This window comes from Cnephaeus nilssonii (assembly GCF_951640355.1).
Source record: "Cnephaeus nilssonii genome assembly, chromosome: 9".
Classification (NCBI taxonomy): Eukaryota; Metazoa; Chordata; class Mammalia; order Chiroptera; family Vespertilionidae; genus Cnephaeus; species Cnephaeus nilssonii.
The window spans coordinates 69,314,255-69,340,393 of NC_137080.1; the positions used below are offsets into that span (position 1 = coordinate 69,314,255).

General features: G+C 34.5%; 1 protein-coding gene across 1 annotated transcript in view; it reads left to right on the forward strand.

The window, feature by feature from the left end:
• EYS (eyes shut homolog) overlaps window positions 1-26,139 on the forward strand; it is a gene marked incomplete at its 5' end in the record, with an annotated part of 1,363,978 nt that overhangs the window by 123,245 nt on the left and 1,214,594 nt on the right. The window contains 2 exon segments of the mRNA XM_079781621.1: window positions 1,100-1,314; window positions 11,409-11,669. Of these exon segments, the coding sequence (XP_079637747.1) occupies window positions 1,100-1,314; window positions 11,409-11,669 (476 nt within the window).

The following is a 26,139-nucleotide window of genomic DNA, read 5'->3' on the forward strand; positions in this document are numbered from 1 at the left end:
ATTTATTTATTGGGAATGTACATAAACTCTCTTAAATATAAGTAAATGTCTATGTTCATTTTTTTAAAATCAAGACTTTCAAGTTTATGCCAAAACTCTAAGGGCCTAATTTTCTATTCATATAAAAAAACTAAATACATTACCCATTCACATTTACAGCTTTGCTAAATTTTTGGCAAAGACAAAACACATAATTTAAGCACAGTTTATCCTTTTCCTTTTCCTTGTTGTTGTTTTTTTTTTTTTAAAACTATCTGATCAATGGTCCTACAATATACATATAATGATAGGAAAATATTTATAATCAATAAATTTTATAATTTTCCAAAAAAAACAAAAATAAAAAAGTGAAGGGGAGCTAAATTCAGGCTGATGTAAAATCATGATTGTTAAAACTTAATTAGCTGCAAAGAGTAGTAGAAGCTTAAGTACAGAAAAACTTATTTTTACAAAGATACACACCCACAAAACCAAATTATTAATATGGACAGTTTAAACAATAATTTATACCCTTGACAATTCCATGGAGCCATGTAGTTAAAAACCTAGTGCTTATTAATCCCCAAAGTATAAAAATGGAAGAGGGGTTATTATACATCAAACACTATTAGACACACTGGGTGGATCTCTCCTCATGAGAGTAGAGATTTTTTTTTGTTTTAATGCATCTGTCAAATGAACAATTTTGTTCATGTCAAAACTTCTACAGAGTGGCCACTGTAATTATAGATTGTCCTTGGAGGAATTATAGCAATTAGAAAGGTATATATAAGACTTACAACATGAAGGAAGGAATGTGTGATGTCCAAGACTGGAAGGACCCCATGAAAATATATGTAGGTGCTTGTGTAATGTCATTTCTTATGAAATGCCAAAGAGTAGTCAATCTCAACTGAGGACCTGACAAAATTGTGTAAAAAAATTTTCAAAAGGTGGCTCAGGGAAAATTTTGTCCTGGAAATGCAGACTCATGTGACCATATGAATTCACTGTTCATTAAGTTAGCTAGGTGATGAAGTTGTAAGATCCATGCCTATCTCTCTAGATTAAACTGGATCCTATAATCAAACATTTCCTAAAATGTTTTCCTACTCTTAAGAGACAAACTAAACTTAGCATTTGGGAATTTGATGAAAAGGAATTGGAGTTCAGATCTGAAACTGTTCCCATGTCACTGTCACAATTGGAGAGAGGAATCTTCATTGGTTTCACAGCAGGGTGCTGTTTAGAGTCTAAGGTCCTCAAGTTTGGTAGTGAGGGCATCTTACAGAATTGTGGGTTTGTTCAGGTTGACAATTCTATTGACCGAGAAAAGTAATTCTCTCAGATTATGCAATAAGGGAAAACAACACCTTAACAGAATCTTACAAGTGTTTCCGAAGGAAGAAGTTATCAGAAGATATTTATATGCTTCAGAGCCTTGCTTGTCAGCTGGTGGGGCTTTACTTGAAAGGCTCAGTAAGAATTTATATATATAGCTTTATATGGTAGGCACAATATGATGATAATCTTAAAGTGATTTTGATGAGTAAGTTGTTAGTCTTGGTAATTAACTTATTTTAGTTAATTCACAATTACCTTTAGGAGCAAGTATTTCATGGAGCAAAGGGTAAGTTATTTTTGCTGTTTTCTTTATTTTAGGTTCATTTAGTTTTCATCATCAAAGACTGAAGTCCCAAAAGTATTCTTTCATTTATTTTGTTAAAAAGCAAACAAACAACAACAACAAAAGCCCTTTGTACTGTAGGAAGGTTTTTTAAAAATATTTCCTACTTCTGATTTGTTGTGGGGAACAGTTAGAAACGTTCATGCATAAGCAGAATGCGTTAGTATCTACTTGCTGGCTATTTTTTCTTTTTTTTGTTAATCCTCACCTGAGGATATTTTTTTTTCCCATTGATTTTTAGAGAAAGTGGAAGGGAGAGGGAGGGAGTGAGAGTGACAACGAGCGTTAGTGCAAGAGAGACAGGATGACAGAGAGACAGAGAAACCGAGAAACATTTAAAATATTCTTATTTTTTATAGATGTGTGCAAATGGATGCATTTGTTTGACTGAAGAAGGAAATAAGGGATATTTTTGTCTATTTATTCCCAGAAGGCCTGGGAAAATGTATCTGGAAAATACAACTGACTATCAAGAAAGTCGGTGTCAACTTGAAGCTATTTATGAAGATGAATTTAATATATCTAGGTATTTATACATTATGTTATGTGTAATAATATGAGCACAAATATAGGAAAAAGAATATAGACATATAGAAATACATTTTCTATATTACATGAGAATTAAAGTTAGTATCTGTGGTAAATAAAATCTGGGATAGATTCTCAGATATATAGATGTATATGGTTAATCCCAGAGCAACTACTAAGAAAATAACAAATAAAACAGTAAAAAGAGCATTAAAATATTAAAATTTTGACCTGGAAAACTATTTACTTAATATAAAAATGAGGTATTATCAGAAGCATAAAGGTATTAAAAAGACATGAGACATAAGAAAGACAAAAAGGAAAATTGTAGACATAAACCCAACTATATAAATAATATTAAAATCAAGTGGATTCAAAATTCAATCAAAAGGCAGAGATTTTCAGTCTAGATAATTTCTGGACATACCCAAGTATATGCCATCTATTGGAGACACATTGTCTACATTTAAATGTACATTTAGATTAACAGTAACAGATTGGGAAAATATATATCATTCACATAGCAACTATTGAAAGCAGGAGTATCTATATTAATATCAAACAAAATAGACTTTAAAGAAAAAATAATGGTTACTAGAGAAAATCATCCTCATTATATATTGAGAAAAAGATCTAATCCATCAGAAGATGTGGCAATTATAAGCATATGTGCCAAACAACAGACACCCAAAATAGATAAAACAAAAACTTATAAAGTAAAACAATGATCCTATATAATAAAAGCCTAATATGCTAAGTGTTGGGTCGTCGGGTCAGCCATTCAACCAATCAAAGCATAATATGCTAATGATATGTTAAGCCGCTCAACTGCTCGCTTATGATGTGCACTGACCACCAGGGCACAGACAGTCAACCAATCAATCAGTTGCTATAATGTGCACTGACCACCAGGGGGCAGACGCTCCTACCTATAGGTTAGCTTGCTGCTGGGGTCTGGCCGGTTGGAACTAAGTGAGATGGGCTGGACATGCCCTGGAGCCCTCCTGAGGTCCCTCTCTGGCTGGCCAACCTCCCACGTCTCTCCCTAGCCTGCACCCTCTCACAATCTGGTCTGAGGGACCCCCTACCCGAGTGTACGATTTTTGTGCACCGGGCCTCTAGTAGTACTATAATAATGTTAAATTTAACAACTTCTTTGAATGAAGAAAACTAACAATAACAACATAATAATGTTAACAATCAGTTGATAATGCATAGACATTTTACTATTGAAATATATTTTCTATGATTGCAGCTTAAAGTACATAATGTAAATGAAGTATTTTACAAAGGTTTGAGTGTTACCACAGTTTTTCCCTAAAAGGAACAAAAGCCCCCCCTAAACTTAATGAAAGGGGGGGGGCTTTCCCCTAGCTCTGTTTTCACTCAGGAAAGGGTAGTTTTGTGGTAAGTATTGGATTTCAATTTATCAAGACTAGACTGTGAAGTTTTTGTGTATCCAACCCACTCATGAAGTTTTCAATCTATGCTCAATTCACCAATCCCTACTTGCTACCAGAAACAGGATAAGAAAATGAAACCCACTCATTCACACATTCCTTAAACGTTTATTGAATACTTCCTAATTGGAAAATGTTTGGAAATAAGATCTGATTCCTATCCCCTTGTAATGTATCATCCTTAGGTAAAATCAGTATTTACCTCAGAACACATCTCATGGCTCTTTTATGGAGAAAGCAAATGTATTTTTAAATTACTAAAGTAACTATTATTTTTACTTTCTAAACACACAAGTAGTTTGTGTTATAGCAATTAATTTTTATGGCTGACTTTCGGGAAACTTTCAAATAAACCAGTTTCTTTTAAGGACTATTTTAGGAGCTTACATTTTCCATGTAATGCTAAATATGACCAAAACACTATTTTTCATTTATAAGCAATAGTTCTGTTTTGAAGTGTAAAATCTGAAGTCCATGATAAAATCAGGTATAGTTTCAAACCTATTTCTGTAGAGTCTAGAGGCTTGAATAAATACAGCTTTATGTGAATTTGCCACAGAAATCTATTTTGTTCAGAGTTTTCTTAAATTATTTCTGAACCAGGAACTCTAATAATTATTAATTTCTAAGACTATTATAATTTCTGCCATAATATCAGTAACATTTTTATTAAGTTGAATTTCTTGTTTTGTTTATACTTTTAATTTTTGAATGTACCATGAAAAATTTCCTGCTTCCCAGGCAAAAGTTTTTGTGTTACATTTTACTTTGAAAAAAATTTAAAAAGGAGTAAACTGGACTGCATATGTATGATGTATGTATGCATGTTCTGAAGTCTTGATATACTAAGCCACATTTTCTCTAGTTGCTAGAAATATTTTTCTATTGCATTTACATGTATTGATATATTATTTTTATCTTTATTTTGCCATGGAAAAATGAAATAACCTAGCTTCCTTAAGTTTTATAGTAAAATGACATAAAGGTGATTATTTAAGCAATTCTAAAGTTAATATTGTAATGTCCATATTCATGCTGAAAATTAATTGTAATACACCTCATTAAAAGAAGTAGTTTTGTATAATTAAATTTTAATAATAGTATGAGTTGAAATTTAGCTAATGTATATACAATTATACTTCACGTTATCATTTTTTTCTTTCATCTGAAAACCAATATATGTGTTATGCACATAAAGTGAAAGATTGACTATATTATAGCTTCTGGATCTGTGACTTTATGCTTTAGATTCATGTGTCAAACAAAAATTGTGTGCGTGTGATTAATATGATTTTGTGTACCTGGGCCAGATTTTTATTTTACTTGATAATATCTAAATAGCTTTTTATAGGTCTAACCTTTTTCATTGCTTTTCACATTTTCTTCTAAGACATGAAATGTCATGAAGCTTTTTGTTCAGAACCTTTAAGATGACCTTTCTCTGGAGTATATCTCAATTTTGAAATAAATTTGATGATTATATAGTCAAACAATATTAATAGAGCATCTACTGTATATAAGGCATATAGATTATAATCTTGATATTTAGGCTAACAAATAGAGTAATATATTTAACTTCTTCTATCACTAGAATATATTTTCATTAAATGATAAAAAACATTAAATTTCAATATTTAAAAAGAGACCATATTTTAAACTTAGACTTTCACCTAATGTATTTCTATTTTGTCTTTTCAATTATATCATTCACTTATTTCAAATTTAAGTAAAATTCTTATTGATTTATTTAATAATGAAGATAGTAATACATTCATTAAGTCTTTTCATGCAATTTATTTTTCTCAAAGTAAAAGTTCTTGGAATTTATAAGAATATTTGAAACATTTTAATAATATATGTGGACCACTATAATTTTATTGACCTTTTATCTTTTTTTACAAAATTGATGTACTTTTACTGAATTGCTTTCAATTTAATATTAATTTATCTTAGCACTGGGCATCCATATGCATGCATATCAGTATTTATGAATATTAGTAATTATGATGAAACATACTTGACATAATGGGTAAAACATGGTGAGTGCTTTAATAAACTGGGTAAATTTGTTTTAGCTCAATGGTTTTCAAAGGGATGTCCTTGCATTTTGGGGACAATTTGAAAATTATTTAGGTCATTCTAATCAGTGGAACTGACTGAAACAGCTGACCTTTAGCAAGTGTGGGGTAGAGGATGAATGCTATACATCCTTCATTGACAGGATTCTTCCATGATTAAAAAAAATTGTTCCAAGGTTTAAACTATTCCAAAAGTTTCAATATATGTTAATGTGATTATAAAGCTTTTTATAAATATCTGAGCCAATAACTTCATTTTATGCATTGACACAAAATACTTTTACAAAAATGTAATAATCGTTGGATTAATCAGAAAGGAAACTTTCATGTTAATCAAGAAAATATTATGCTTTATTCAGAAATTTATTGGAATTTGTTAACCATATTGGAAAATCATATCATCCTACTTGAATTTTGAATAACTAACTACTGTCATCAGCTTCCATTATTCTGTTATTGATGCAAAGAAGTGAGCACATCAATGTAACTTTGAGTTCAGTAATTTCTACAAAAGATGTATTTTTATACATAACTACATTCAGTAACAATTTAATGTCCTTTTATATGTTCTCATATTAAAGTTAGGTCATTATCTTGATTTTTTAAATATTAGGTGTGTAGATAGGTTATCCTTTAAAATTATTTTTTAAAATATTTTATTGATTTTTTTTTTTTAGAGAGAGAGGAAGGGAGAAGAGAGAGAACATTAATGTGAAAGCAAAACATCAATGGGCTGCCTCATGCATGCCCCCTACTGGGGATTGAGCCTACAACTGAGGCATGTGCCATGACCAGGAATTGAACCTGAAACCTTTTGGTGCACTGGACGATGCCCAACCACTGGGCAACATGGGCCAGGACATATATAAATTCGAATGTATAAAGTAAAGGGGGTGCCACAGAAAATAGAAATATATTACAAACAGAACATATTGACCAAGCCCTAACCGGTTTGGCTCAGTGGATAGAGCGTTGGCCTGCGGACTCAAGGGTCCCAGGTTCGATTCTGGTCAAGGGCATGTACTTTGGTTGCAGGCACATCCCCAGTAGGGAGTGTGCAGGAGGCAGCTGATCGATGTTTCTCTCTCATTGATGTTTCTAACTCTCTATCCCTCTCTCTTTCTCTCTGTAAAAAAATTAATAAAATATATTTGAAAAAAAGAGAAAATATTGACCTAATTTGCTGTAGAATATATATTTTTGAGAGATGTTAACAAATGAAATACTGAAAAATATGAGGGCTATATTTAAGTCAGAAATAAGAGATCTGATTTTCTCAGGCATGGTGATGTAAGCAAATTGATTGTCAATTCTGGGTCTGCTATTGATAAATTATATTGCCTCATATTTCCAATTGATTAGTAGACTTATGGGTTTAATTTTCTCAAATTTGTTATGGCCAAATGCAGATTCCTAGTTCTACTGCAATTTTTCTCCTGCTAAATCTTCCTTGTAGTAAAGGGTAGTACAGTCCTAAACTGCTAAGACCTGAAAGAAGGAGACATTCTAAATTAATTTCTTCTACATCCTATAATTAATCTATTAGTAAATTATGTATTTTTTTCAAAATATATCTTGAAATGGCCACTGATTACTATCTGCAAAATTCCTACTCTCTTACCATGATCATATATTTCTATTGCTGCATTATTTCCTGGTTTATTTAGCTTTCATTAAATTAGAGATTATTGTAGGAAGAATTAAATGATAGGCCTTCCTATTCTCACAAAAGGTCTGTTGTCTATTTAGAAAAGCTTTTAAAAAATAAATGTATATAGAAAAATAGCATTATGATTAAATTGGTATGGTTGAGGCACACAACTACATAATATCTTACTAATATATGTAGGACACTATGTAAAATTTACTATCCCAATCCAAGTACTTTTAAAGTAAATGAACACTACTAATAATTAATCTACAAAAAATGTTTAACGCATGACTTGGGCAGACTTATATGCCGTGTGACAGTTGTTTATACTTTACTTAGGGTTTTTTGTTTGTTTGTTTGTTTGCCTGTTTAACAGGTTGTTTTTGGGGACAGGGCAAGCGAGAGGTCATTGAAGGGAAGTAATTGCCTTTTGTCATTTTATTTCAGGTGAACGTATGCACATTTGCTATGGCGGGTCACAGTCTTACCTACTTAGTGATGAATAAATTTAATTGTCTTCTGTAAAATAGATGTAGTACTAATAATTTTACAGATGATAAAACTAGGGCACAGAGAAACTTATTTATGAATTAAGTTAGAAAAGAAGAATTAGAACCAAGGTTCCCTCTCCAAGGCCAGTGCTGTGAGTATATGAAAGCATCAATTATACTGCCTGCCATTAACAATCTCAATGACCCTTGGCAAATTACATTAAATGGCTAAGTTTTTTTTTCACAAATACAAGAAAAAAGGTTTGAACTAATTGAACTTTAACATTCTAGCTGGCTCCAAACACCTACCATCATATAAATTTAAGAGTGTAATGACTTAGGTTCAGTAGGTTAATTTTCATTAATAATAACAAGCAAAGTGATTTGACATTGCTCTTCTCAACTCATTGACATGTTTATGTAATTATCTTAAGTGCCCTTTGAATAGTTGGCAAAGGATACTTGAAAATCACTTTACTTTAGAACAAAGATTATCACCCATGATTTAAGTTTTTTTCTCACCTTATGTTTTCTTTCTTTTTCTTAGGCTTTGTCAGTGTGTATATGCGATTATACAAAGAAATAAATGTGGCTATCTATATGTATAAAAGCCTAATATGCAAAGTGTCCCCTTGGACGTTCAATAGACTGGAATGTTCAATCACTCACTATGATGTGTGCTGACCACCAGGGGGAGGCACAGAATGAAGGAAGGCCCCAGCCAGCAGCTGGAAGCTGCTAGGACCCTACCTGTGCATGAATTTCATGCACTGGGCCTCTAGTATTATATAATATACAATCATGTTAAAATGACTTGTAATCCACATTACCTAAGGTGGTGCCTAGAATATAGAGAATACCCAAGAATGTTTATTAAATATATTTAATAAATAACTGAGGTGCTGAAAAGATGCATGTATACAAAACGAGGAAAACACAGGTTAAAAACCAATGTTTTTCTAAGTCCAGAAAAATATTCCTCCTTTGTTGATAGCCAGTTTTGCTATCCCCATTAAACCTGCAAGCATTTCAAATAGATTTACATGAAATAGACTATCTTTCAAAATTATCTTAAAGAAAAGTACATCAAAATCTAAAAAATATTGGCTAAGTTAAAATTACTATAGGAATTAATTTTGTGTTTGCTATAAACACAGTCTTGTCAGGATTTTCAAATTCATTGAAACCAATACTTAAAAAGATGAATCTATGAATTGCATTCATGTATTCAAGGATAGAGATATTTCAGAATTCAAAGTAATACGGCTCTTATAATGTTATACAAAAATATTTGGTTAGAGCCTTTCATTTGTACCTTAGATGAATAATTGCATTGAGTGAAAAAAATTGTTTGAATGATGTTATATATAATAGTATGCTCACATAGAATATATTATAATACTACTCCTGCCTCATCATCCTATCATGACAGATTGGGTTTATTTCCTTTTAAGAATAGCCATGGCCAGTGTTGTTCACAGTGGTTAGAGCACAGAAAGGTCACAAGTTCCATCCCCAGTCCAATGGAGGCTTGTGTGGAAGGCAACCAATTGACTCATATTCTATCCATGTTTCTCTCTTCTCCCTCTCTCCTTCCCTCCCTTTCTCCTCCCTCCCTAACACTCTTTCTAAAAGTCAATGGAAAACTTTCCCCAGTGAGGATTAACAAAACAAAACAAAAGAAATTCCCAGAATATTTGCATTTAATTCAGCTGCAGGGATTATTACATTCTACTACTTATCGCATGCCTCCTCCCCTCCTTTCTGCAAATTCTAAGTGTCTTTCCAGCACCTCATTTATTTATTCAATCATTATTCATTGAACACATTTTCTTGGGTCCTCTCTCTATGCTAGTCACTAGCATATACTTGCATATATTCTAGGCGATATGCATTAAATTTAAATAAGACAATTGTCCCTGCTTTCAAAGCACTTACATTATAGGCTACTAAGGAACTGAGATACACAAGCATCTTACCTAATAATAGACATATATGTAAATTGACCGTACCTCAACTATGCCCACAGCCCATCAGGAGTGAGTATGCAAATTAACCCAACAAAGATGGCGGGTTATTTTGCATATGCAGGTGAGGAGCGGCTGGGTGATGCGGGACGCCTGTTATGACAGGGAGGGGGGCAGCGGAGGGAGCTACAGGAGGGGTGCTCTGCCCAGAGCGAGGACTTGCAGGCTCCTGGGCGGCCGGGAGCAAAGCCAGGGGAAGGAAGGCCTATTCTTGCACGAATATTGTGCAACAGGCCTCTAGTTTCAAATAAAACTTATTAGCATTATGATAGGGTAAGAAGAGAACACATCTTTTGAGGGAAAGTCAGAGGTTTGTTTACCTCAATATCAGATCATTTAGGTCAACGCCAGTCACATAGAAAATGCATATGCATATTCATGGGATGAATATAGGTGTGAACAAATAAATACTATCAATAACCTATTATTAATTAAAAACCAATTTTTTTAGGCATGAGCCTAAATATTTCAAACTTGTTTTGCGCAGGTCTCAGGCTATCAATAATGATGTTATTGACTAGAAATGCCTGGGCACTCCCCTATCATCTAGGAATGCCTGGGCACTCACTATTCTGCTAGGAATGTCGGGGCCACTCCCTTGGGCAGGTACTACTAGTTGGGAAAACCACAGACATTTCCCTAACCAAAGCCCATGTTGCAGTTGGACTGGCCCTTGTATATAGTTGTAAGAGGAATCTCAGTAACGACCATCAGGGAACTTTGTAAAAACGAGTTTTATTACCACAAATCCTGAAGAATAAGTGGCACATGTGGGCCACATAGCAAGGTCAGATCTCAGGTAAAGAGACAGAGAGCAGACCTGGGGTTCAGCCTGGATTGGGGTCGAGGGTCGGGTGTGGTGCAGAAAGTTTCACAAGTTCACTCTTTTTATTAATTTAAAAGGTAATAGCAGGAATTTAAATGCCTGGACGGGAAAGCAGGGTCACACAAAAGGTCAGTTATCTGGGTTAACGAGGACTTTCTATAAAGAGGAATTTCATGTGTTGGGCAGCCTGGTTTTTTTATCGAGTTATGTAGCTGGCCATGTGTTTGTTAAAAATAATGCCATTGAAGTGGATGCCTTGGTGATTTAAAGCTTAACATTAGGCACTATTACCAAAGTGTAAATGAATAAAAACCTAATTGCCAGGCCCTCACCACAACATTTTACTGCATATTTTTTACAAAAATCTGGAAACACACACATACACACATAGACACATACATCCTGTCATTGAGCCTCATCAGGATTAATGATAGTATTCTTGGTCACATTAAGTAGGAGTAATTAAGGGGAAGAACCTGTATATGAATCTAGGTCTGTCTGCAGCAAAAGTTCTTTTCTTTCATTATTCTGCAAAGTAAGCAAAATTAAATTTTGATAAGTATGGACACTATCCACCTTTATTATATTTCTTATCCTGTGCATTTGACTAAACATGCAAGAAACACTTAAAATATGTTAACTTATATGACTAATTGAGTTTTTCGTTTTTGCATGTTTCAGATGCAGTTTTTCTCTTGGTTACACCGGCAGATTCTGTATTCTCAGTGTTGGAAATTGCTTAGGAAACCAGAGTACATCACGGCATGGCCTCTGCCAGGTCCATTTGCACAGCTGTAACTGTAGCTGTCTGCAAATATATGAAAGAAACATCTGTGAAATAGAAAGTGAAGATTGTAAATCGATGCCCTGCAAAAATGGAGCAACCACTATCATTTTAAGTGGCTATTTCTTCTGCACGTGTGTCCCTGGATTTACAGGCAAGTGTTTCCTGAGATATCAAATTCTCTATTGGAAATGTTAATACATTTACTTAACATAACTCAAATGTGTCTAATGTTTGGTGTTGTAGCCTGCTTTCTCATTTGGCCAAGTAAAAATATATTCACTTGGAATAATAGAATTGCTTCTTCGGGCAATTACATTGCTGACTACATAGCCTTGGCTCATGCAAATGAGGCTAATAAGGCCAGGCTCTACCATTTAGAATATGATGTATATGTCAAAGGTCTGAATAGAAAAACAGACTCCATAACCTCCCAATAATTTTGCCTAAACAGCTTTAGTACTGCCCTTCAACCTCATCTTTGGCTGCCTAAGCATATCGAGAACCTTTTTTTTTTTAGTTTGAAAATAAAAGTTGGTCTCAGTATTTTCTAGGTCAGTTTTATGACCCAACATTAATAAGATTTAAAAAATAAAATCACTAACATACCATATCCTCTGTAAAGTCATAGATGAGATTCATAGTGTCTATGTAGTAGTAAAGCAGTTTTTGACATAAAAATGTTAGATATCAAGCATTCAAATTTTGTTACTTGCAATTTTATGCTTGGCCTTATATTGAAGTGATTGTTCATAATAATTTCAAAAATTCTTTACTATAATTGCCTTAGAGAAAGCAGTAAGGAAGCCATACACGAAGAAAATAATATTGTCACTTTTAAATCACAACTAACTTTCAGTGCTGGTAAAATATTTTTTTTAAGTTTGATATTTCATTTTATTGAACAGACTCAAGTTTAAAAGTTATTTGGATTTCCATCTTAAAATGAAAATCAGTTTCCCTATTTGATATTTAAAGTACTATGCTGAAAGTTTTGGAGGCAATTTAAAAAGATAAGTTCTAAAAATGGAAATGGCACTATCATTGGAATAAATATATTGCCATCCAGATTAGCTTTTAAAAGATGAAAATATTTGAGTGCACAAATTCTGGTAATCTTGCTAAAAAGTTGGTACCATTACTTCATATTTCACATTCCAAACATATTCTTAGTAAGAATAAAATAGCAAAAAGTGTGTTAAAATTGTTAAAATACAGTTATCTCCCTTAGAAAAAAACATATATATATATATATATATTCACATACCTGTTTTTATAACATAGTATCTCCTCTGAAATTTTGTGATAACTTTAAGCATCAGTTATACATAAAGTAGAATAAATTAAATTTTACATTTCTTAATATAATTACTAAGAGTATATATCATTTAATGTTTGCATAGACTATATGTACATACCATGCTTAAACATATGTACATACTTATAATCAGTGAGCAATCTATCATTTTATGTATTAACCTTTTGCTCTCGGATGTCGAGTGTGACTCGACACGGTTAGCATTAGAATAAAGGAATCGAGAAAAAAGCAAGCGAGTGCAAAGGGTTAAGACTGTATTTTGGTTATACATTATATGAACATTAAATATGTGTTATACATATATGTTTTTCATATGGGTAAACCACATACATATGCAATACTTACCATTGGTTTATAATAGAAACTTGGTACAACTCACTTCCCAGCTGGGAATAAAAATATGATTACTTTTATTTTACTTTTCAAATTAAACTCAATTTAAGATTTATCAGCCTATATTATCCAGAAGACTGGTATTTTCTATGAGGTCTATTTTCCCCAGATTGGCAAGAACTCTGTGGGTTTCCCTATTTCAAAGTATTCAGTCCTACTTCTAAACTCTTCACACAGTAACAGGGTATTTGCTCTCTTAAGAGTGGTTATGTCTTAGGAGAAGGGTCTGAAAAGAATCATTTCAAAGGTGTGTTAATCTAGATGCATAGAAACAATGGACAGATGAGGCTTTTATAAAGAAGTTGTATGTCCATGGCATGACTGTCCACCATGATCTTCTCAGTTAGGAATTTATGATCAGATCAACCTGTGAGGTTACTGTTCCTAGGACCACATTTTTTATCCACATGTGTTTCTCTTGCTTCTCGATTTGAGTTACCACATTCTCTTTTTCCTCCTCTCACAGTTTTCTTGGTAACTGAAAGAGCTAAGGAGGTTGTTTTTTATTTTATTTTTTTTACCAGCAGGAGGATCCAAATTATTCTACAAAATTACACCCAGCTTTTCCCTATTTTGAATGGGCTTGAGCTAAGCCTCTTTGATATACTGCCTTCTTTTCAATTGATTTCCATAACGAGTACTCCTATCTTTAAGCAAACTCCTCTGAGATGGTCTTATATATTAATCAATTCAACTTGCACAGATCTGTGGTTCTCTACTCTCCCAGATGCCAACTAGACAATTCTCTTTTTAAGATTTGGTACCTTGGGAATAAAAACATTTTCAAGTTCCATGAATATCATTTTTTTTTCACAGACCTCCTTTTCTTTATCTGTTAACTCCTGCTCCTGTAGACATTCGATAGTATATTTCAGCTCTTCTGTGCTTTAGCTGGAACCCAGATCCCTTTATGCACTCTCAAATAGTAATGCCTGATTGCTACTGTCCTAATATGTTGGCTTATATCTCAGATATTATTCCCAATATGAGATAGTATGACTGTACATGTTGTACTGTAGGGCTTTGGTGACATAGGAGAGTGTGAGTCCGTTCTATGCTAGAGCTCATTGGAATCCTCAGGATATCCACTTCTTTGTTTTGTTTTGTTTTCTATTAAATCTAGAAGCTAGAAACCAAAGTTAACTTTTGTTAATTTATTGTTTTCTTTGTTATTTAATAATTAAAAGTTTAAGACTTGAAGCAACCATCCTCACTTTCCAAAGATGAGCCCCAGAAATGTTTTACTTTTCTCTTTATAGATACCTACCGATATTATGTTGTGGAAAGATCAAACTCCCTTATGGATAATTAATATTGTATTTCATGTACATAGATTTATAACCTAGTTTATTTAACTTATACATGAATTGTGAACATCACTGGTTATCTGTAAGATAAATATAAATCCTTACTTTTAGTGACTTTAAAATATTTACTTAAATGCATGCACTATACTTGAAATAGAATTGCTAGGTCAAAGGAAATACATATGGATTATTTGTTTATTTATTTATTTTTGTTTTATACAACCAAACCCTTGTTCTTTTCTATATATTCACCAGCAGTGTGTGTATTATTCTATACACATTCACCACAGCAAACATTAAGATTTAACTTTTATTAAGTTTAATAGGCAAGATTTTATCTTATTTTGATTTTCATTTTTGGAGTAATAAAATATATTCAGTATTCAAAATTCTTCTATTTAGAATAATTTTTAGACTCTTTATCAATTTTTCTCTTTTGAAAAGTGTATCTTCTCACAGTTCTTTATAATATTGAGATAGCCTCACTTATTATTTCCAGGAAGATCATTGTGTTATCTGCAATTAAGGGTAGTTTTATTTCTTACTTACTTAATTGGTGCTATTTAATACCATTTTATCAAATTTATAGGATAAAATACTGTACTAAGGGTGACAGTGAACATCCTTTTCTTGTCCTTGAAATTTGTTGATCTTTAGATTATGTTACCATTCGACATGGTGTTGGCTTGATATTAAATAGGTAATAAATAAAATGGAATCTTTCCATTTTTAATTTAAAGCATTTTAAATAGGAATAGAAGGGGAAATAATAGTATGGGAAATAGTCATCTAATAGTGAAATTTATACTTGTATACTTTCATAATTCATATATATATATATATATATATATATATATATATATATATATATATGTAAGCACAACACACACAATATTGGTCTGTGTGTTTTTAGAAGTTTGGTTTTCAGTCTTACAGTTTTAGGTTTCTTTTTTACAAAAACATGAAAAATGCTCTTTCTTATGTTATACTCTGAAATATATAAAATAAAATGTTTATAAAGGATGCAAAAATTTCCAAGAGTTTGCTAGCAATTAAAAAATACCGTACTTTCTGGCATATAAGACGACTTTTTAACCCAGGAAAATCTTCTCAAAAGTTGGGGGTCTTATACACTGGAAAATACAGTAGGTTAGAAAAATCTCTGACAATGTATATCAGATTGCTTAAAACCCAAATACCGTATTTTCTGGCATATAAGACCCCCAACCTTTGAGATTTTCCTGGGTTAAAAAGTCGTCTTATACGCCAGAAAATATGGTAAGCATATCTCTTTATTGCTTTTAGGAAGGTTAATTGTTCTATAATCTTAACAGCTCCCAGGGTTTTATTGACTCAATTTATTAACTTGTATTATTTGATACTAGAGGCCCTGTGCATGAAATTCGTGCACAGGGGTGGGTCCCCTCAGTCCAGCCTGCACCCTCTCCAATCCAGAACCCCTCACGGGATGTCTGGCTGCTGGTTTAGGCCCAATCCCAGGGATCGGGCCTAAACCGGCAGTCGGATATCGCTCTCACAATCCGGGACCACTGGCTGCTAATTGCTCACCTGCCTGCATGCCTGATTGCCCCTAACTGCCCCTCCCTGCCAACCTGATCATCCCCCTTGCAGGCCTGGTTGCCCCCAACTGCCCCCCCCCCACACTGGCCTGATTGCCCTTCACTACCCTCCCCTGCTACCTTGGTCGCCCCTCACTGCCCACCCGTGCCAGCCTGGTTGCCCCATGCAGCCTGATGTTCAATCATTTGCTCATCCATCACTAACCCGCCTGCTGGCCTTGTCCCCCCATGCAGCCTGCTGTTCGATCATTACTGTGAGGGCGTCCTGACCAATTTGCACATTACCCTTTTATTAGTATAGATAAGTATTAATGTCATTTTGGCATTTAAAATTTAATTGTCATAGAGTAATAATTTTATCTGAGGCAATGTCTTGCTCTTTGTTTTCTTTAATTTTGTTTCTTTTTAATCTTTACCATATTTGAGAGGTAATATTAGAGAAAAAGCGATGGGAAAGAGGGCAGTTAGGTGTTTGTCGCTCTGGAAGATTTTTACCTATCCTTTGTGGGTTTATACTTAAACGTCTCAAAAAAAAATAAACAGAAAATATGTAACTTTTAAAATGACAAAGGAATTGCAGCCTCACTGAAAGCAGGGTTATTAATGTGATTGGACAACAGCTCTTTAGCTACAGAACTACACGTTTTTTTCAGATTCTCATTTCATTTTAAAGTCTGGTTTAACCTAAACTCATTAAAATGCAAAAGCTATGCAAACCAATGTTTGCATAATTATAAAATAATTTAGTAAATGTTGCATTTCAGGAAGAAAAAGGTTATGTGCAGGAATTTAATTAGTGATCTGGCAACACAAAATATTCAACATTGGTTTTAACTGTATGCACATGTGGGATTTTCTCCAAAAGAACTGGATTTCTAAAGGTCAAGCATTTATATTAAAGTGCTATAAAATAACTATCTTGTAATGAGGAGGATGAGCAGCTTTTCATGAGAAGTAGTACAAATTAACTTCCCAGGGGAAGTGACCAAATACATTTCTATTACACAAGATATTTATTCTGATATATTTATCATTTATGCTGAGTTCATTTGTACACTGTGGAGTATTCAAGCACAATCTCTCTAATAAAAGGATCATATGCTAATTAGGGCAGACATCTTCTGGACATCCATCCGAACATCCATCCGGAAAAAGCCACAGTGGCTACGAGGCCCAAGGCTCAAGCAGCCATGGGCTCAGGCAGCCTTGAGCTCCGGTGGCTGTGAGGCCCTGGGCTCACAGCAGCTGTGGGCTCATGGCAGCCGTGGGCTCAGGCAGCTGTGGGCTCAGGCAGATGCAAGCTGGGGGCTCTTAGCAGCTGTGAGCCACAGTGTCTGCGAAGCCCAGGGCTCATGGCAGCCATGAGCTCAAGTGGCCGTGAGCCCCAGCGGCTTTGAGGTCCAGGGCTCAGGCAGCCATGGGCTCAGGCAGCCCTGAGCCCCAGCAGCTGCGAGGCCTGGGGCTCAGGCCTCGCAACTGCTGGGGCTGGCAGTGGCAGCATCAGCGAGTGATAGGGTGGTGCCTTCCCCTGATCAGCCTGGTTGCCTCCCACAGAGGGAGGCCAGACTGTGACTTATGCCCACTCCCCATCTAAATCCATCAGTAGGACATCCCCTGAGGGATTCCGGACTGTGAGAGGGGTAGGCTGGGCTGAGGGACCTCCCCCCTAGTGCACGAATTTTTGTGCACCGGGCCTCTAGTCCTATATAATAAAAGCCTAATATGCTATGCTGGTTCAACCATTTGACCAGTTGCTATGACCACCAGGGGGCAGATGCTCCAACTGGTAGTTAGCTTGCTGCTGGGGTCTGGCCGATTGGGACTGGGTGAGACAGGCTTGACACACCCTGGAGCCCTCTCACGGTCCCTCCCTTTCTCTAATCATGCACCAGTGGGGTCCCTTGGCCTGGCCTGTGCCCTCGCACAATCCGGGATCTCTCAGGAGATGTCAGAGAGGTGGTTTCGACCTGATTCCCGCAGGCCAGGCCAATGGACACCACTGGTGCACGAATCCATGCCCCAGGTCTCTAGTTAAAATACTATATAATAAAAAGCTAATATGCAAATTGACCAAACGGTGGAATGACCGGTTGCTATGACATGCACTGACCACCAGGGGGCAGACGCTCAATGCAGGAGCTGCCCCCTGATGATCAGTGCACTCCCACAGGGGCATTGCTGCTCAGCCAGAAGCCGGGCTCATGTCTGGTGAGTGCAGCAGTGGTGGCAGGAGCCTCTCCTGCCTCTCCCGCCTCCGCAGCAGTGCTAAGGATGTCCAAATGTTGTCTTAGGCCCGCTCCCCATGAGGAGTGGATTTAAGCCATCAGTTGGACATCCCCTGAGGTCTCCCAGACTGTGAGAGGGCATAGGCCAGGCTGAGGGACCCTCCTCTGCCCTGAGAGCACAAATTTTATGCACCAGGCCTCTAGTATAAGCATAAATGTTAACCACTATTGGCCAAAGTAGCTAAAGGAGAAGTGATTTTTGGTTCTGTTTTAGCTAGAGACAATCATCTTGACAAAGCACTGTACTTCTTTTTCAATTTTTCATTCTATAGGTTGGTATTATATTTCTTCTTTTTCTACTTGCCCTACATTAATGTTATGAGAAATATTGAAAGGATCTTGAGCTCCCTGAGAGAAACCCAGTATATTAACAGAAAGTGGTAATATGGTAATATGGCTATAATATATGATCCTTTAGTTCAGGGGTCCTCAAACTTTTTAAACAGGGGGCCAGTTCACTGTCCAACAGACCGTTGGAGGGCCAGACTATAGCTTAAAAAAACTATGAACAAATTCCTATGCACACTGAACATATCTTATTTTGAAGTAAAAACACAAAACGGCAAAAACACCCGCATGTGGCCCACGGGCCGTTGTTTGAGGATGCCTGCTTTAGTTGTTCCAGGCTTTATTTAATTTCATTTAAAAAATTTTTCTCACTGTTAAAAACATATCAATATACCAACTTCGACTAGACGTTAAAACAAACAAAAAACCCCTACCAAGCTACAAACCCCATTATCTGTTTCTAATCACATCAACTATCAAGAAGTCCAAGACTACAAAGTATTAAAACTATGTGTGCCTTAACTTTGATGTGAAACTACACAGCTTTAATAGGTAACGTGTTTGTGAAAACTTATTTTGGTATTTTTCTTTTTATTCAAAGCATTTTTAGTTTTTTAAAATAAATACTACTCATTATTTAGGATTTTTTTTTAATTTAAATGAAATACTACTCATTACTCAGGATTTGGTTTTTTATTTAAGTGAATTTAAATACAATGAAAATATACTTTATAAATATTAAATTAGTCACACGTTAAGATTTTTGCACATACCAAACTTTGTATTTTCGGTTTTGTTTGTTTTGCTTTATCTAACCTGAAGAATGAGTAGTTAAAACCAAGTTTGGGACAAATCACGTCAAAATGGAAGTTATGTGAAGGTCATATTAATGGTTCACATGCAACAGCCCCTAGATTCAGTATCACAGGCATAACTTTTAAATAAAGATAAGGAACTACTTATCTATTAATTTTCCTAGAAATAACTTTCTTTTGCTTTACATGTTTAGTGCAAGTTAATAGCAAATTATTCTTTATTACAGATAATCTGCTACCAATAATATCAAAAGAAAAATAATTATGTTCAAAAGTAACAACTTCCAAAGCTGTCTTCACAAGGCTGAAGGCACTCCTGTCAGGCATACTTTTCTTCACAGACTGGTGGAATTGACTAGATTCCCATATTGTTGAAGTAAATGGAGCAAACAAAACATGTTAATTATTGAAAAAATCATCTTTATTAGATCAAATAGATTTTTGTTATAAATACTTATTCTACATTTATATGTGCTTTATCTAAATATATGCAAATGTGTTTGTATAGGTCTTTTATTTATATATAGTAGTGAAATGGATGATATGGGTCACAGAGGGTAAAATGAGCAAATATTCAGGGATCTACAGGCAGATCATTGGAATTGAGTGGTAGAAATCCTGTTATCCACCCCATTAACTTTACATGTTAGCGATAGTCACATAGAAATTTTGTGATCAATCCAACTTTGAGCTACTTTCAACAGTGATAAATTGGGAGGCTCTTCAAAATACAAAAATTCTGCACTATTTTGCCTTTCATTATAATCTTGTTTTAAAGGAGTTATGGAATTGATAATTCATTTCATAGTAACAGATATTTAATGCTTATAATTGAACATCTATCAATTTCTCATTGTACCTAAATTTAAAATAATTTTTATCAGGTATTCAAAAGATAGCAATATTTCTTTTTATAATTGACACTAGAGGTCCAGTGCACAAAATTTGTGCACGGAGGGGGCCCCTCAGCCTGTCCTGCACCCTCTTGCAATCTGGGACACCTCAGGGGATGTCTGACTGCCAGGTTAGGGATCGGGCTGTGGGATCAAGCCTAAACCAGCAGTCGGACATCCCTCTCACAATCCGGGACCGCTGACTCCTAACTGCTCTCCTGCTGCTTGCCTGATCGCCCCTAACTGCTCTCCTGCCTGCCTGATCACCCCTAACTGCTCGCCTGCCTGCCTGATCTCCCCTGACTCTGCCTTGGCCCCCACTGGCATGGCTTCATCCGGAAAGATGTCTGGAATGTCATCCGGAAGGTCATTTGGCTGTCCGGTCTAATTAGCATATTACGCTTTTATTATTATAGATTCTATTCCATTCAGCCAACATTCTTTCTAAATAACCAGGTGCCACATGTCCTTTGGAACTACTTCCACTCCTTCCTGCACAAATTAAATCCCTTGCTTGTTCTTACACCTTAAATGGGGACTTAAAAAAATGTCTTTATTGAATTTTTAGAGAGAGAGGAAGGAAGAGAAAGAAAGAGATAGAAAAATGTATCAGCTGCCTCCTGCATTTCCTTTACTGGGGATTGAGCACCAAACCCCAGCATGTGCCCTGACTAGGAATCAAACCAATGATCTATGACCTCTTGGTACATGGGTCGATGCTCAACCATTGAGCAATATCTGCTGGGCAAGGGACTTTTTATTTTATTCAAAAAGAGATGGAGGTGGAACATTTATGGTATGATTTAATGTTTATTTATATCTAGTTTATTCCCCCCTAAATAATTCATCATAAAATCAATAGGCAAATAATGTGTTTTTGTGTGTGTGTGTGTGTGTGTGTGTGTGTGTGTGTGTGTATGCATACACCCATGCACACATATATACAGTATATCTGTTTGTGTTTGTGGGAAGGGAATTGATTAGGGAAGAGTAATACTCAACTGCTCAGGTGATTTGAGTGTTTTAAGATATAAAAGTAAATCTGTTTATTTGTTCAAATTCTACCTCTGTATGTGTTTTAAAGGCTTTCTTTTAGCAACACTTTTTAGATCTTTTGACATTCTTGTGTGGCATTATAATTATAAAGAACTTTTAAGCTTCCTAACTTAAGGTTCTTTTAAATCCTCATAATCTTTTCAGTGAGATTAAGATATACTGAAAATTATGTCCAAGTTAGTAGCATTTATATTTCAGTGGGGGAGATACCTTAAAATTTGAGAAAAAATAGCATATTAGACATTTCCATAATAACTAACAAACAAATGAGAAAGGTTTCTGTTATAGCATTGTGTATTTGTGTATACCTTTTATGCTGCTTTATATTAACCAGAACTTTCATGCATCTTCACAAATTTAACTATGACCTAGAATAACTTCTATTCTGATGGTTTTCCTAAATTGTAGCACATGCATATATTGTTTTTACACTAATTTTAATGATGAGTATCATTTACAGTTAAGGACGTGTGACTTAGAAATGTACTCTTATGTGGTACCTCAGAATACTACAATTAAAAATATTTCAAATGCATAGAAAATTACAATATATTAGCATATTTCTACCAGGTCCAAATTAATAAAGAAAAATAACCTTTGATCAACAATATTAAAATTATCTCAGTGGCACTTAATTCTTTTCTGTGGATATTTCAATTTAACAAAAAAGCAGAAGCCACAATGCTATATTATCTTAGAAATAAGAAACAGATACAGCATATATAATCTGGAATAAACTGGACAGGATAAGATTTGTTCAGAGCCATCTGCCACAACAGAGTCCATTAGAGCATAGATATATGGGGATTCAGTAGCAAGAGCTTCAGTAGAAACATATCTTAACCTATATTATTACCCTTGTCTTTTGTTTTCAGCAGTTTCCTTTTGATGTGACTGGCATCGTTATTTTTATTTTGTTTAATTTTTTTAATGTTTGGAGCTCACAGCATTCCTTGAATTTGTAGATTTATATCTTTTACCATAAAGGGGACTTTTTAGACATGATTTGTTTCCAATGTTTTTATTTAGTATTTCATTTTTTCTTTGTTGTCTTTTTCTGGAATTCTGATGGCACAAGTGCTAATACTTTTGTTATTGTCTCACAGTCTCTGCATCTATATATTTCTTCCAGTTTTTTCTCTCTTTATTAAGATGGTTAGTTCTACTGCTCTATCTTTTCTCTGTCATCCTCATTCTGAATTGAACCTACACAGTGAAAATTTTTATTTCAATTATTTCATTTTTCAGTTGTAAAATTTCCATTTGGTCCATCATTTATCTTAAATTTATTAGCTGAGATTTTATTTTTCATTAGTTTTAGTAGTGTTTTCTTTTACTTACTAGAGCATTTTTTAATGGCTGCTTTCAAGTCTTTGTTATATTAGTCAACATCTCAACACTGGCATTGGCTGATTGAATTATCCATGTGCATTGATTTTTCTGATTCTCCAAGTGTTGAGAGTAATGTACATTGTGTCCTGACCTTACTAAAATTCTATTGAAAATATTGGTATGCTTTTTGTCTATGCAATAAGCTGACCTGGTTAGGTTTTGGCCAAAAGTTTCAATTTGTTTTATGTGGGTTGTGTTTCTAAATTTTAATTCAGTTCTGTCTTGGATGTCTGCCACTAATGGCCAGCCGGGGAGCTGAGTGGTTTTCTACCTGTTCTTTCAATTCTCTTTGTTTTTGGTATGCTGAAGTCACGTCTGTGCAGCTCAGGAGGAGTCCAGAAGTTCCTTAAAAATTTGATGAGGTCTCTTAACTGATCTCCTACTTCTCTATCTTCCTTGAGCATTCTAGTTTCCTGTAAATCCTCTTTTCATTCCTCTTGCCAGAAAGCTGGGATATAGTTACTGTGCTATTTACTTTAGCAGTTGTACTCTCATCTGAGAACAAGCAACAACATTTGGTCCCATCCTCTTGTAATCACAGATCTAGCAAACAGAAAATGCCCCTCCCCAGAATTTTAGCTAATGTAGGCTACCATTACCATCAGTGGCCACCACCACCTTGGGATTGCTTAGGGGCTAGGGCAGGGGCTGAGGGAGAAAAGAAAAAAAAACGGGGGCTGGTATCTGTATTCCCCATGAGTATTAGGCATCTCCTTTCCTACTCTGAGTCAGAACTAGAGGATTCTTATTTCAGCTGTCTCTTTTTTCACCCCTGTGTCCCATTCTCACACATTGCATTCAGGCTGTGGATATTAGAGGGCGTGGGTGGAGAAGGGAGGAAGATATAGTCACTGTTAATTTGGTGTTAGTTTGAGTGTGGACTTGAACCCATTCTTCCTGCTATTGTTTACTTTGGTGAGTTGTCAAACAGCTGCTGCATGCCTTCTGTCTAGGTTTTATAGCTGTCTTCAATCGATAGAATGTGATAATTCTATGTGCATAGAACCAGAGCTGGTCCATTGTCATCTTATTGAGAAAGGTGTCTCTGTTTATATTTTTCCCACAAGCAGTTAAACTCCATTTTTGTGGTTTTTTTTTTAAATCCTATGGATTTATAGCATTTTAAAAAGATAATGAAAATAATTTTGACCCTTTAGTAATTTTATCACTTGTGATAAATTTCTTATCTTAAAATACACATTTTGAATAATTATAAAGGCAGTGTCTGTTAAAATACATTTCATTTTCAAAATGTAATAGAATCAGCTGTTAAAGTGTGTATACATTTTTGGAGACACCCTGTATAACAGTATTTCATGATTTGTTTTATAAAATGTGATCTTACAACAATTATATTTTTAAGGGAACATATTTTACATTTTATTTTATAAGAGCTGTTTATTTTATTTACTTATTTTATTTTTTGCCAGTGGAGTAATTCATTATTAAATAGTTCTAATTGTTTTCACTTAATAGCACTGCCTATATCAGCATTCCCAATGCTATCATGGTATGTATTTGTCTAATCATACAAGCACTTTGCTTATTTACATATATACTAAGGTTAGTTCTCTCCCCACTTTTTTTGTTATTGTTCATATTCTTCTTTTTTATTTCCAGCCATTTTTTCCATATGCATTTGAAATCATATTAGCCAACTACCTTCCAAAAATAACCTATTGGCATTATAACTTGAATTGCATGACACTTTACATTAATGTGTTAGGACTGAAATTGTTCTGATATTGAGTCTTTCCAAACAAAAGCATAATCTGCCTTTTTCTAGTAGACTCTAATTCCTTTGGATGTTTATATTTTTGGTCTTTAACAGGCAAAGAGATTTATTTCTTAGACTAAAGTATCTACCAATAACTTTGATAATTGTGTATGCTATTATAGTCAAATGTAGTCACCTATATTGTTGGTATTTTTACCATGACAGTATTTTAATGATGTCATTTTACCTGCTTGAGAACTTTTTTTAATGCAAGGTTGCGAATGTGGTTAGAAATAAGTTGGAATAAAAAATAGAATACAGAGGACATTTTCAGCTTTGTATTCATAGTCATCTTGTAATCACTTTATTAAAACACTGTTGTTTCTTCTCAGAACAAAATTTTGCTGTTCACTACTAACCTGAGAAGATCCATAAAGGATCTGTGTTTTGTATGATAGCAGCTGTCTCATTAATGTGTGAGTAATATCAACAGATGTCTCTTCCTCTTAACTTAGGAGATCCACTTAATAGGTTTAACCTAGGCTTATTTTTTAAGCTAGATTTGATAGGAAAAGAAAGAAATGTAGAAACTATGAGAAGGATATTTACTTCTATTGTGCTGAATTTTCCAGAACACTCTGCAGTCTCCATCCTGCTGTTAGTTGAGCATAGTTTCTATGTTTGATACCCCCTTAATAGAAAGCTTTGATAGCATCACTGTACACTCGGTTGTTCAGGACAGAATTTCAATCAAAGTGTTTTCCAAGATTACAATATTTTCCACAAAGTGCATTTAAATTCTATGGACATACATCTGAGCTTTCCATTTCGAATAGCTCTGAATGCTGCCATCTTCCATTGCTTCTGTTAAACCTTGGCCTAACATTTGAACATTTCCTGTGAAGTTCCTGCATGATTCTCCCAAGCGGTCTCTTCACTAATAATACAAATATTAAAACTATATATCTACAATGATGTCCTTCAGTTATCAACTCCTTGGCTGCAGTAGCTTGCTCATTATTGATTCAATAAATTCCTTTAATATAGGGGCTATTTCAGTGATCTATGCCTTTCTTTCCATTCTAGTCAAAGCAACCACACTATCAGTGGCAACTTTTTCTATATAGGAGTCATTTATTGTGAAGGATATTTCTTTTCCAGTAGATATATCTTTCATTCAGTTGTCTTCTATACATTATGTCAAAAGCAAAACATGTCACAAATAGTTATACTTCAAATTTTTAAAATGTCTTTCACTCTGAGGACCTTGTTCTAATGCTTGTTTCACCAAATTTTATTATTTTTTTCTATGTATCTTTTTGTCAGTATTTACAGACAATGGACTTTTAGTTGTTGTTCTGTTGTTTTTCTAATAGTTTTATAAATAGATGTGTTTTTTTTAATTGTGGATTTTGGATTTTTGTTATTAAGTGAGAAATTACAAATAGAATTCTATGTGTTTAGGGTTATTGGATGAAATTGTATAAATACTGAACTGAAAGTTGTATGCTTTTAAATATTGATGAAATTTTTCTAATTTTTATCTTCATATTTATGAAGTTTAGTTTTGAGACCTCTTATTGA